Here is a 14,347-nt window from a genome sequence, read left to right as displayed (position 1 = left end):
CTAGGAAAGAAGGTTATTGAGTTACTCACAGATCTGACGGCAGCGACACTTGGTAAAAATGGTGGTGGAGTCAATTCATATTCTCTTCAGAGCAAAGCTGGCAGGAGAAAAGACTATATCTCCCTAGTTTTCCTTGATGTAATGTTTAAGAATTGCACCATAATTGTTTCACAAACCAGCTGACCATGACCCTGTCTGGAACTGGCAGCACTTGTGTGCCAGATTTTGTGTGTTAAAGTGCAGAGGCATGCATGAACTAGAAACACTGGTAGCCCACACTGTTACACTATCAAGTATTGTTAATTGCTTACAAGTGAAATTTAAAAACTCAAAAGGCGCTCAGAGATGTAAAATACAAAAAGTACAATGATTTGTTGATTGGCCTCAAAATGTAAGGGGTTGCTTCGACCCCAGTAAACAACAGCATGCAGTCACATTTAAGGGACAATTTCTCCGAAACTCTTCAGACGTTTTCAAACGTAGGCCATCCTGGAAACTTCGATCACTTACTTGCCTATGAACGTATGTGTAAATTAGTGACTTTCTTGATACAGTGTCCGTATCAATTCCAACCGAATCGTGCAGGGACAAAAAAAATTGGCAAGCTCTATAAACCGTCTGTTATGAGAGAGTAAACTTGTCCAGCTGCACGTGTCTAGCTAGCCGCCCATCTGATGTCATGGGTTGGCGTTCGGAGTTAAAGAAAGTGGTCACTGTTGCATGGCCCCCGTAGCCTATTTCAAAGGTAAGGCGAGAGAACGACTCTTTACCGATTCTGATTTGAGCGGCTCCTAAATTTGGTTTTACAAAGACCAGCCACTGAGATGAAGGATTTTACGAAAACGTAGTAAAAACTATTGCTAGACACTGCAGCCAGCGAAGTCATTTAGGCACAGTGTCCTCATGTACAGTGGGGTGGTCTGTTTTGGACTTTGACCCTCAGCCTCTTGGGAAAGCTCGACTTGCATGATAATTAATGGGCAATAATGTTGGGGCTGGTTCAATGTGTCAAACTTTTCCTGTGGAGGTGTGTCCTCCTCGGACTCTGTCCTCTGCTCAGCTGATGATGACCAGAGATTCCCCGCCTATAAATATTTTTTATATGACCCGACTGTTTATTTAGGCCTAATCTGTAAATTGATATGACATAGCCTATTGTATATGACAAATGTTGAAGGATACACTAATACACTTGAAGCGGTATTTAAATAAGTAGGCTATAGTATTATAATTCAATTAGGCCGTTTAACCCGCATTCAATTATTTTTCTTTTGCGCCAGATCAACGGATCAATAAAATTAAGAAAATCAAAGATTTAGAATAAAATTCAAGGCATTTCCTAATTGGTGGGATATTTCCTCACGCTTACATTACGTGCACTCCGATTGGCTCATGCATTTTTCCAAGCAGGGCGGGAATTTGTGTTGTTAAACTACTAGGCAGTAGACACTAGGAGCATGTAACCAAAATCGCGGACAATGATGCCATTTTTATGGTGTTATAGCACATAAGCTCTCTTCATTCTTCCCTTCACATATACAAAGGTAAACAGACTGTCGAGCGCGACTGTACGTCTTTCAAAGAAATCGGCTTCAATTCCTAGCCGTAGTGATGTTAGCCAGCGTTACCTACCTAGCTTAGCCTATTCGCTAATTCCAGCAACACTCCTGAGGAGCTGTCTAATATCATGTAGCATTAGCTAAACTGTCTTGGTAGCACGACCTTAATTTAGGTGACTAGGTGTAAAGACAGCAGATCAACTTACCCAGAAGTGATGCAGCTATTTATCATTTATTTAGATGATCTTTTGATCGTTAACTACAGCAAAGTAACTGAAATATCCGGACATTATCATGCGCAGGCATGTTCAGCTGGTGTTTCAGAACGGCCAGAAATAACTTCATGATTACTGACAAGTCGTGCCTGACCTCTATTTGACCCTCTGAATCGATTAGCTTAAGTCTGAAGTTAGCTAATGTCATTCCTCTGTCAACTGAGACAACCTAATGTCAGCCTCAACGAAACGAACACACTGTAACGTTTAAGCTTTCACTTAATCGACCACCGTCATGTTTTGATAAACATCTGCTCAAGTTGTGGGGGGCTTACTTATTATTTTGGCAGTACCCCATTGGTTCCACTAAATACTAAACGAAATGCCCCCAACATACAAAGTATCTTCCAGGTTTTTTCGTGTTGTGAATACATAAATGATCAATACTGAAATACACGGCAGAGAAAATGTTTGCATTGTACAGTATAGTACACAATTTCAGTTTCTAATCTCTACAAGGTGATGTGTTTGTCAGATCAGTCATGGCAGCTCCTTCAGCTGTGGAGTACACCATAGGTGGGGTGAAGATTAATTTCCCCTGCAAGGCCTATCCATCCCAGCTGGCCATGATGAACTCGGTGAGTGTACTAAAGTGCAATAAGCATGACATATTCATATGCAGATCTGTCAAACACTTTAGAGTGCAGTCAGGGTATAGGAAGGACAATCACTTCAGTTATCTGAATAGCCTTACTACTAGCATGTCCAGCTTCTCTGCTTGACTCCAACCATTTCTACTGATTGTGCAGTGCACTGATTGCGACTCTCTTTGCAGATTGTCCGTGGTCTGAACCATGGGCAGCACTGTCTCCTGGAGAGCCCGACGGGGAGTGGGAAGAGCCTGGCGCTGCTGTGCTCTGCGCTGGCCTGGCAGCAGGCGCAGTATGGTAGGCATCACGCACCCACACACCAGCAGCTTCCATTGCTGCTCAGTGGAGTCTGTTGTGAATCAGTGGCACTTTTACGAAGCTCCCCTTAAAGCAACACTTCGCAAACAATCTGCTTGTTTTTGAGGACATAACCACACCTGTCGTTCCCTCTAGCCATTCAAGCTATGCACTGTGTAGGTAGGTCTGTCAGTCCAGGATGGAATATCCGGCCCTGATGTAGGAAAAAGCCTTCACAGCCTGACATCGCTAATTGTATCAAATGATGTCAGTTATCTTAACTAAATATTATCAGTGCTAGTTGGACAGGTGGAGTTTCAGATTCATTATCAACAGGTTGCATTATTAGTAGTTTGCTTTATGATATGAAATGTCCTTTGCATCTCCAGTCCTGTGTTGTTCATTCTAATGTTAATTAGTCCAGTATAATGTTAATGTTGTGTATCCTGTGTCCACAGCTAAGGTGGAGAAGAGCAGTGGAAGCCCCTCTGATGGCTGTAAGAAGCCCGAGGTTACCACACCTTGCCAGTGTGCCTGTCACAGCAGCTCAGCCAGGACACCCACTCCCATCAATGCATCGCCACTGAACCGGGGTATAGTGGACCTCACAGGCTCAGACACGGAAACAGCTGCATGTAGTTCTCATTCAGCGGAGAAAGGTACTGTGAACAAAATGATAGGGGTTGAATGAGATGGTTGATTTGTGCTTGATGCTTGTTTATTGAGTGCCCATTTATTCATCTCCTGTTCTAAAAAAGTAGAAGATTCTTCAACGCTGCATGCTGCTCTAAAATCTTTGGTCAATGTATTGTACCAATTCGTTATTATAGTAGGTCATGGAAATGCTTTTTTGTTAGGGAAAGTCAGGGGAATGTCATGGAATTTTCCATTTAAATTAGAATGGGAACCCTGAATTTAGTGCTAATGAGGCTGCTTCATTTGGGAATGACAGTGCTTTGGGGTTCTTGTTCAGGTGAGCTAATCATATGATGTAATTACTGGTAATTAGTAACTGCATGGTTCCATTCACTGTCTTTTAGATAAGGAACACCAGGCCAAGAAAGCGTCACTGGCCTCTAAGCTCTCTGGCAAATTGCAAGATTCCCTCAACACTAGTTCAGACAAGGACGATGACTTCCAGACGGACAAGAAACGCCTTCGCACTCCGCCTGTAGACCAGAGGGTAAGAAGTACACAACATTTTCACAACATACTGTGCTCTACTTTGTGTTGACTTCTAGTACTGCTGGTCACTATCATGAGGAGAGCTTCTCCACAAATGAAATATTGTATGATTTGTGGTGATTCATTTGCCACTGAGGACTGCTGATTGGAATGTAGTCATGCTATAATAGCCTAGGTGCACAAAAGGCTCTTCCTGTACACACATTTATTTCCGGTGGAAATTAAACTGTTGTAACGGCATCTGCTGTTACATTATGCTCGTTAAATCTTCCACTCTGACACTGAATATCTTGTTCAACTAATAATAACAATTTCAACACATATTTAAATATTTCTTTGTCGTAACGTGCTGATTCTCAGGTGCAGCATCCAACCGGGTCCGTGTAGACACTAATTGCATTACCAATAGCGGCAGGCTCAAACACACCTGGCTCCATCGGAAACACACAAGCGTACAGAGAGCCTTTCCTGCACGTAGCCTATTGACGTCCCTTAGTCCTTCAGTGTATGTGGGCTCTGCACATTCTGTAGAGTGTAACAACAACAGGAAATTTAGCAAGCTGACACAGTAGTCTGAATGTATTCACTTGGAGCAATACAGTTTTTATGATAGATTATTCACAATTTGAAAAAAGTATTGATTATTCTTGTTAGTCGCACTGTGTGTGAAATGTAGATTCATTATGTTGTTTTGACAGTTGATGGTGGCACATACTATTAATGAAAATAAAAGTTGTATACTATACATCAATAACCTAAACCTACAATAGCCTACCACACATTTCATGAAATTGTTTTATGCATGTTTCACAAAATGCATGTCTTTCCTAATCAGCCATCATGAATGAACTACTGTAACAATGTCAGTGACCATGCATATCCGTAAATGTCCTTCAGTAGTCCTTGTATGCTCAACCCCTTCCCCTGTGTGCTTATAGAGCAGTAAGCGGAGGTGTGTGGACCACGAGGCGGCGCGCGGGGTGGTCTTCATCGATGATGATGACGATGATGAGGCACCGAGGCCTGTCCCCAGGGCCCAGAGCTGGACCATGGAGCTGAGCTCTCAAGCTCGAGCACAGGGAGCCCTGCCCTCTCCAGAGTGCTGCAGCGTGAGTACGGCGGCCATTATGGTGGAGACGTAGAATAAGAGGCAGAGGTTGAACAGTTCTCTTAATATGGGGATTTATTATGTTTTGTAGAGACGGTGTTGTTGATAGATAACTTCTTGTCATTTTAAATGCATTACAAATAGCACACCTCTGATTATTTTGGCGTGGCTTGTTGAGTCTTTGTGCAATACCATTTTTGTCCAGTAGATGGCAGCAGAGTCCACACGTTCTCTTTCCTTTCTCATACAAGGCTCTGCTTTCTCCCATTGAGGAGTTATATGATGTACAGTATGTGCTAGATAAGAGAAAACAGAAAATATGTAGAATATTGTCAATGTGTGATCTGGGTTGCCTATGTTTGTTGTTTGTATTGCTATACTATTGTTATTGACAAGTTACTATTGAACTTACTTGATACCCTAAGTCCAAAGTAGTACGTTTGCTTTTAGCCAACCAATGGCTTTCCTTGGGTATTAGGAAACCTGGTGGGGCAGAAAGGCTCCTGATTAAAGGCACTTGAGGCCTCTCATTAATCTGCTGCAGAATGTTTGAGTGATCCAGAGCTTTGTGCGTCTAAGCTAGCCGAGACGGCAGCAGTGGCAACAGCTCGTCATATCATACCTGTGGAAACGGAGGCCGAGGAGCCTCCTCCTCCCCCCCCCCCCCGCCGTGATCCCTATCGCGTCGCGCGAGGGCCCGGGGCTCAATCAGACGCGCTGTAACAAACACCCCAGGTATGGCGGGGAGGCCGCGCTGAAAGGAATCTGTGTCGATGTGCTCACCCCATCACACTGGAGAACATATTGCTTACAACGGGCACAAAAGGAGCCGGCAGTGACTAGTGTTACACGTTCCTGCGGATTGGCAGACTGTTACAAAAAGGGGGGGGAGGCTTAGTAGGCTGGGTGGGGAGGAGTGGAGAAGGGTGGAGGGGGGGGGGTGAGCTTTACTGGCTGTGGAGAGGTGGTGGAAAGAGGGAGAGAGAGAAGAGAAAGGGAGCGAGGGAGAGATAGAAGGTGAGAGAGACGGAGTGAGAGAGAGAGTGAGAAGGAGAGCAGGGGCCTCGGGTTTCACTCTCCCACCCGACACCGCGCCTCCCTCCCGCCGAGCGCTGACTGACATCTTCAATGGGCCCTTTGAAGCGAGCTCCAGTTTAATTAAGAGGTTTGCCTTGCTTCGCACTGATCTGTGAAAGCCCGGGATAAATATTGAATGGAACTTCACCCACTGGTGACTGCGCTCAGGGGGACAAACAGGTGCACTATGGGATAGAGGGGGTGTGTGTGTGGGGGGGGGTTGAGAGGGTGGTAGTGGGAATGGAGAGGGGTCTCCGGAGGTCTTTGGGGGCAACCATGGAAGAAAAGCAGAGAGGCTACTCTGTCCGTTTGTCGTTTGTCTCTCCCCCGACCCCCCCCCCCTCCCCTCGGGAAGCTCATTCAGCAGGTAGAGGAGTGAGGAGGTGAGCCGTGGCCCAGCTGCGACAGTGTGAGATTTCACTCGCTCTCTGTCGCGTCCCGCTGACCGGTGCCAGGCTTTCAGACTGGCCTCTCTCTCCACACCCGCAGACACACACACACACACACACACACACACCTCTCTCTCGCCTGCCCACCCCGGCCGCTGAAAGCCAAGCTCTTTTGTTTGGCGCGGAGACTGGAGAAGCCACTCGCCCGCCCTCGGCCCTCGCGTCCCGTGCGACTGGAGCCGGTGGCGGTGGCGGCGGTGGGGCCGGTGCAACCCAACACAGGTCCTGCTCTCTCTACACCTCGGCTGTGTGAAAACCGCGTTTCTCACAGCCACACTGGCACTCTCAGGCCGTCAGGAGGGCCCCTGTGTGAGTGTGTGTGTGTGTGTGTGTGTGTGAGTGTGCCCGCTCAGCCCAGCCAAGCTGGAGGGAAACACTGATCCCACTGTACACCCTCGCCAGAGAGAGAGAGAGAGAGAGAGGAGAGCGAGAATAAGAGGGAGAGAGAAGCTGGCATAGGCCCCTAGCCGCGCAGATATCGCGCCGCATCTATACCTTTTAAGAGAAACTAATATGGAGGCCGCCTTTAAGATGTCTAGAAGACGTGGATGGGTGGTGCGCTGGCAGGTCCCGCTCAGTGCCACTGCCCCCCCTGCATTCAGCATGGCGGCCTGACACGTCAAGGCTGACACTCCCGCACAAAGCCCTCCACTGTTGGCCCCTTATGATATCTGATTGAAGTCACTGCTGCTGCTGCTGCTGCTGGATGCGATATGGAGTTAGCGAGGTAGACGAGGAGGAGGAGGAGGAGGAGGGCAGGAAGAATGCCGTGCTCAGTGGCGGATGTGTCTGGGGTGACGGGGCCGGCCAGGAGCGTCCGTTATCTGCATTCCAGGGGTGTCTCCTGGCCGCTCGGAGGGCGCGGGTGAGGGGGGGGGGGGGGGGGGGCGGCGGGGCCCAAACGGTGGCAGGGAACGCGTAAGCGGATAGCCTTGTGTCAGCTGTTTCCTGCACCACCGCTGACAAGGGCCCCCATTCACAAGCCGAGCCGTTCTCTCCCCATCATCACCGTGCCGCTCCGCATCACCACCCCCCCACCCCACCTCCCACACACACACACCCACCTCTCCGATGAATAAGTAATTATTTGCCACAGAAGGCAGGATATTTGGAGCGGGCTATTTAATGTGGCAGCAGCAGGTAAGAGGATCCATCTTTCGCTTTTCTTTTTTTTTTCGTTCCTTTTTTCTTCAGGTCGGGGTGCATGGAGTTGGGGTGTGGGTGCGTAACTCTTCCACAGAGGCCGTAACCCTAACCGCGCTCTCTCACTCTTTTCTTTCTCTCTCTCTCACGCATACTCTCTCTCCCTCTCTCCTCCCCTCTCTCTCTCTCTCTCCCTCCCTCCTCTCTCTTTCTCTCTTCAGCGCTTGTTCTGTTTACTTGGCAAATCAGCCAAAATGGTTTTTATCCTGCTTAGGAACATCTCACCGCGAGACAAAAAACAAAGGGAGCGAGAGTGAAAGCGAGCGATTCCATTCAGCCTCCATTCTTATCACGCATTGTAATATTTAATGGCAAACATCGGCTGGTTCGGGTAACCAGAGCCCCCCCACCCCCACCCCCATCCTCAGCGAGGCGAGGGCTAAGAGACAGCTTGATCCCCCGGTATTGAAGTGTAACACATGCCCTGACTCGACTGATTGTTTATAAGGGGGCTAATCTTACTGCCGCGGCTTTGGCTGAGAGCGGGCGAAAGGGGTGGAAAAAGAGCAACAGGCTGAGGGTGTCAATGGTTTGTTATTATTGAGCCGACTGAACCAGCACTAAGCCCACCGGGGCTTTTCAGCAGGCGCCAATTATATTAATCAGCGGGCGATCGTTTTTCCGCCGCCGTGAAATTGCCACAGGAAAATGCGCGACACATGGCATTACAGAAAAGATGAAAACAAACTACTTTACCGCAAGGAGAGCAGGGAAATTAGTCTTTGATTTGTTATTGTTTTCATCCCTGAGATGGCCTTTTTTATTTCTTGTGCTACCGCAAGCATATATTGCTTTTATGTCGTATCAAAACTAATGAACGCACTTTTCTGAAAACTAAATGCATTTTCTTTCCTACTTTCGTAAGAGGTTGTGTGAAGAAGAACACTTTTGCCGGCAGTGAGTGACTTATCAGTCGTGACCGTTGTCGTCGCTGAAGTTGAGTCCTCTACTTTAGCAAGTTCCGTGTATTGTCAGTCTGTACCCAATCGTGTTCAGTGGTGCGCTGAATGCCGTCATAGTACTCCAGTGTGCTGTGTGTCAACAGTGTGGTTAGGGGCTGTGAAGGCGGCGTGCCCGCTTGGCAGTTGGCACAGGCCAGAGCCCCAGACATGAGTGGCTGAGGTGTGTTTGTCATGCCGCTCAATGGGCAGAAAGTGGCCCACTTAAAGGCTCTCGTACAGAATGAGGGATTGGTTACAGCCCAGCCCCAGGGCTTTGTGTGTGTGTGTGTGTGTGTGTGTGTGTGTGTGAGAGTGAGAGAGAGAGAGAGTGAGAACACCATCCACCACCACTGCAATTACGGCCAGCCAATCAGAGGCTCCGGTCCTTTGCTCCTCAACAATGGCCGTGTCTAAGCTTTCAGCCTCAGCAGAGGTCACCTGAGCCGGCCACAGCGGCCATCTCTCGCCCCTTTGTTTCTGTTTATCTATACGTCCGACACGCACAAAGGCCTCGGCTCACAAACATCCCCTGTTATTCCTCTCTCTCTCTCTCTCTCTATCTCTCTCTCTCTCTCTCTCTTTCTCTCTATCTCTCTCTCTTTCTCTCTCTATCTCTCTCTTTCTCTCTCTATCTCTCTCTTTCTCTCTCTCTCTCTTTCTCTCTCTCTCTCTCTCTCTCTCTCTCTCTATCTCTCTCTTTCTCTCTCTCTCTCTCTCTCCAGCAGTTTGTTTCCCTTTATACTGGACGTGTCCTGACGTCCCTGTCCGTGTCTCTTTGTGTCCTGCAGTCCCCGGTGTCCTGTCTCCTGTGTCCCTGCGGCGGCGCCAAGGGCGGACGGAGAGCGGCGGGCGGCGGCGGCGGCGAGAAGGCCCGGGACAAAGAGAAGGGCGGCGGAGGAGAGGCGTCGGCGGCGGCGGCGGAGAAGAAGAAGGTGCCCAAGATCTTCTTCGGCACGCGCACGCACAAGCAGATCACGCAGGTGGCCCGCGAGCTCAAGCGCACGCTCTACGCCAGCGCGCCCATGACCATCCTGTCCAGCCGCAACCACTCCTGCGTGCACCCCGAGGTGGCGCCGCACGCCAACCGCAACGAGCGCTGCAAGGAGCTGCTGGACCAGAAGGACGTGAGTCAACGCGGATACAAACACACGGGCGAAAAGTTGGGCTGCGACAGTTTTGTTTTTCAGCTTGCTCTGACATTTTGTATGCCTAACGTCTATGTTGGTCTGCGTTGGTTCTAACAAATTGATGAATTTAGGAATTAGTTGATTATGGAAACTATCGCTAGTTGAAGCCTTACAGAAAAGAGAGTAGGGGCAGAGGTCACGAGACATGACGTGATCCCCCCCCAACACCCCCCACACACACACACACACACACACACACACACACACACACTCACAGAGCCCCTCTTTTTCCAGACACTTTTGGGCCTTTTGTCTGCATGTGTCTATCACCGTGTGGAGACCCTCAGTGTAGATGAAAGGGTGAGAGCAGAATGGGATGCCTGCAGGCCTCAGGTCACTGGGTTCACTGAAGATTCACACACAGGTCATACCACACACACCACTTATGGACTGAGCAATAAGTCAGAGTTCAGAGCTTTCTATGGAAATCTTGTGGTACTATTAGATTTTAAACTATGAAGCGCTTGATGGCATGTCTTTCTATACTGAACGCTCCGGTATCAGTAGCAGCTCAAGATGACCACTTGCTCACTCCGATTGGCATTGGTCTCATTTACATGCAGGGTTTGTTCTCTCTTTTGGATTAAAATCATTACGATTGGAAACGTTAGGTCAGCTGTTGTGTGTCATGATCATCTAAATCGCTCAGGTGTTAGATACAGGAATCATTTAATCAGAATAGCTGTGTAATTTGCGCACAATCTATCAATTTCCGAAACGATCAATAAATGTCTATCTATTTACTTATTTGGTGCAGGGTTTGAAATTGGCACAAAAATGTAAATCCATCATCTGTTCAGCGCCGTTATGAGGCACCAGCGGGAAGCTAATGCATGCTTATTCATGCTAATGTGTGAGTAATGAAGTGAGTGATTAAAATGCCTTTAATGAAGAGAGAAGCAAGGAAACTGGCGTTCTTACTGGTCTCCGATGACGATCCGTACTTTGGTTGAAATCTTAGGAGATAGATGGTGATATCATTGAGAAATACATACACCACCCCTTTCGCCACCCGTTTGAAATTCAAATGTGTCATTTCGATCAAAGTGTCTATGAGTAATTTGTATTACGACGAATCCGATTTTAATCCGATTTAAAGTGTGTCGTGTTGTGTCGTATTTTGTTCATCGCATATATTTACACCATGCCGTTTCACATGTCCTTTTAGTGAGATGAATCCGATATTGGTCAGGCCCTAAAGCATTGACCCCATCATCACACGATGACTTGAGCAGGGCCTGATCGATGGTGTGTTGTTTAGCCATCTAGAGCACACTGACCACCCTTGTGTGTGGCTGCTCACTCTCAGGTGTCTCTTGCCCATTCTCTTGTGATTTGTACCAAGCAGCTCCTCCTGTAGTGCTAATGGTGTGACCTTTCACCCTTGCCGAGCCAAGGGCCGAAGTTCGATGCCGTCCAGCCAATTCAACCTCTCTCAGCCCTCAACAGTGTTTGTTGGCGGTTGGGTTCCATAACGGTTTGGCACCCTTTTGAACTGAGATTGACCTCTGCCTTCAACCACTTCAGAAAAACACACCCAGTTTCCTGTAAGTGCCCCGTAGGCACGAGAGCGAAGGGGACACTAATTCCAACCCTCCCGCCCTCCGCTGGCTTCTCTTTTAAGCGCTCTCTTGTTCTCTTTCTCTCCGCTCCCTTGTCTCCTTTAGCTGCTGCTTTGACAAGAGGTGTAAGGAGAAGAAGACAGGTTGCCAGTGGATTATGGCGGCCGTAACACTAAACCCCGCAGTTTAAGCGTCGACAAAATGAAATCCCTGTCACCCTGCGAGCTGTGGGCGGCAATTAGAAAGCGATAATGCCCACCCCACACACACACACACACACACACACACTCACACTCACACACACCAGCCCCCGAGCTGTCACATCACGATGAGCTCTCTGTCACTTTCCCCTCGTCTGGCAGGGGCGGACGGCCTTCAAACGTACTTTGTTTCCAGTCGGAGAGAGAGAGAGAGAGAGAGAGAGAGAGAGAGCGAGTGCGATTGAGACCGAGGGATTTTTTTTTTGTGTTAATCGTCTGCGGTGGCTGGCTTCTGCCGGAGGAAGGCAGATGATCACAGCTTGCATTATGAGCCTCTCATTAGGCTGTCAGGGGAGGTGTCCCTGCCACAACCCTAGCGTGTCGCACATGACATGAAAGAGCCGGGGCTTAGGTGAGCGGCCGGGCGACGGGGAGCCATGATATTCTGCCTCACTGAACTACTCAGTACTCACTACTGCCACACACCCCCACCCCCTCACCACCCACCCATCCCCCCGGCACTGTCTCTGATGTGCTCCTACTCCACCCAAACTTTAACCCCCAGCTCACCCTTCACCCCAACACCACCCCTGATCCCTCATGACTTCACCACTCCGCTGCGCGTCGCCTTAAGCCCCGACTGTAAAGCCCGTCCAGGCCTCCTCTACGGCCGCTCGTCACCGCAGGGCCAAGAGGGCAGCGCCGCGCCGTAAAGGCCTCTTACGAGCGAGCGCCGTCGGCTCCGCTGGCCCGTCGTCACCTCCCCGAGGAGGGCGAGAGCCACCGGGGGGGGGGGGGGGGGTTAATCCTGCCCTCGGCCCTCGCTGCCCCTGGCTAAGCTCTGACCACTGCAGCACAGCACAGCACAGCGCAGGGTGCAGACAGCCCAAAGCAGGCTCTGTGACATGAGACTAAAAAAGATGGGAGAGTGGCTTAAGGGACAGTCTAGTCATTGATGAAGAGTCCTTGCAAGTACTTATGACAGTCACTCCTCAGTGTAGTTGAATTCAAACAGTGTCTATTCTTAGGCGTTGAGATATCAGCACATAATTGTGTCACCCCTTAATAAAGTTATATCTCTTATTATTATGCATACTTGGATTTTTAATTCTTTAAAACTGTAGCATGTAAGCAGTTTGGTGGTTTGTGTATGTGTGCACATGTAAATGTTTGCTGGTGAACATATGAAAATGTGTGTGTGTGTGTATGTGTGTCAACAGGGCCGTAGCTGCAGATTCTACCACAACGTGCACAAGATGAGGGAGCAGAACTCGCTGCAGTGGGTGCACGGGCTGCACCAGGCCTGGGACATCGAGGAGCTGGTCAAGCTGGGCACCAAGCTGCGCTCCTGCGCATACTACGCCGCCCGCGAGCTCATGCAGGACGCCCACATCGTCTTCTGCCCCTACAACTACCTGCTGGACCCCCTCATCCGCGAGAGTGTGAGTCCGGGTGGTGGTGGTGGTGGAGAAGATGGAGAGGAGGAGGAGGATGGTGGTGGTGGTGGTGGTGGTGGTGGTGGTGGAGGTGGAGGTGGAGAGGATTGGATGTTTTTTATTGTCTCCAAGGAGCCGTTTGGTTTGTAGCAAGAACCGTAATTTCCCAACTATTAGCCGCGGCTTATACATTGACTTTACAAAATTTCTTCAGTTTTGAGGTGAATACACGGAGCCAGTTAGTATGGTATTAATATGATTTTGTTTCTTTTTACTTGCATAAAACACTGCCATGCGGCTTATACACAATGTGGCTAATACACAGGAAGTTGCTGTAGTCTGCACCAATACAAATATTCCAAAATAACATTGCGTTATGGATCGGGACAGAAACACAGGCATGCATAGGTGTCATCACGTAGTCCTTGCAATGGAATGGTTGAGGAGATCATAGGGGGTTAGCCATGGCTGGTCATGCAGGAGTTAATCTTCCAGGAATTCCTCATCTTATGAGAGGAGATGGCAGATGGTATTGTTCTTAGTAATGCATCTTCTGGCTACTCTGCCTTGAGAGAGACCTGAGGTATTTAGGGGTGTGTTTGATGTAAAGCAGTGTAAAGTTACACTGGGCCTCATCATTGTTGTAGCTTTCTAAATGCTAAAACACTTATTAGCGTCGTAAGATAGTCACATAACCTGCTGTAGTATTTGAAATGTGGCGAGCCAGTCATGGTAATAATAATAACACATTGTCCATTTTCATTGGACACATTATGATGAATAGTATAATTGTAGGATATGCTGTGCAGCAGAGCAAGTTATACGGTATGTCAGTCCTGTAATGGTATGCAGATTGATTGAGGTGAAATGTTACGCAGTTCTCCACACAAACCACGCTACTTTATGTGAACTGTGAACTGTGACCCCTGATCCCTGACCCTCACCCTCACCTCAGATGGAGATCAACCTGAAGGGGCAGATCGTGGTGCTGGATGAGGCCCACAACATCGAGGACTGTGCCCGCGAGAGCGCCAGCTACACGCTCAACCAAAAGGAGCTGCTGGACGCCCGCGAGGAGCTGGAGTCCATGGTGAAGTACAACATCCGCGCCGACCACCACAACCCGCTACTGGCCTTCTGCTGCAGCCTCACCAAGTACGCCGCGGCTGATTGGCTCAAATACCCAGCATCGCTGAATTCTATTGGTTCTCCCATCTGTCTTGTGAGATCTAATATGATTTGTGTGTGTGTGTGTGTGTGTGTGTGTGTGTGTGTGTG

At 48.7% G+C, this 14,347-nt stretch overlaps 1 protein-coding gene across 1 annotated transcript in view; it reads left to right on the top strand.

Annotated features, from left to right (window-relative positions):
- Positions 1-1,311: 1,311 nt before the first annotated feature.
- brip1 (BRCA1 interacting helicase 1) overlaps positions 1,312-14,347 on the top strand; it is a 36,806-nt gene continuing 23,770 nt past the window's right edge. The window contains exons 1-9 of the mRNA XM_062551743.1: positions 1,312-1,544; positions 2,310-2,412; positions 2,610-2,721; positions 3,180-3,380; positions 3,762-3,904; positions 4,845-5,015; positions 9,473-9,808; positions 12,854-13,075; positions 14,025-14,224. Of these exons, the coding sequence (XP_062407727.1) occupies positions 2,317-2,412; positions 2,610-2,721; positions 3,180-3,380; positions 3,762-3,904; positions 4,845-5,015; positions 9,473-9,808; positions 12,854-13,075; positions 14,025-14,224 (1,481 nt within the window). The 5' untranslated portion in view covers positions 1,312-1,544; positions 2,310-2,316. The remainder of the gene's footprint in view (positions 1,545-2,309; positions 2,413-2,609; positions 2,722-3,179; positions 3,381-3,761; positions 3,905-4,844; positions 5,016-9,472; positions 9,809-12,853; positions 13,076-14,024; positions 14,225-14,347) is intronic.

This window comes from Sardina pilchardus, chromosome 13 (genome assembly GCF_963854185.1).
Source record: "Sardina pilchardus chromosome 13, fSarPil1.1, whole genome shotgun sequence".
NCBI lineage: Eukaryota > Metazoa > Chordata > Actinopteri > Clupeiformes > Clupeidae > Sardina > Sardina pilchardus.
Note: the sequence above shows the minus strand (reverse complement) of the source record. Positions and strands in the feature narration are given on the sequence as shown.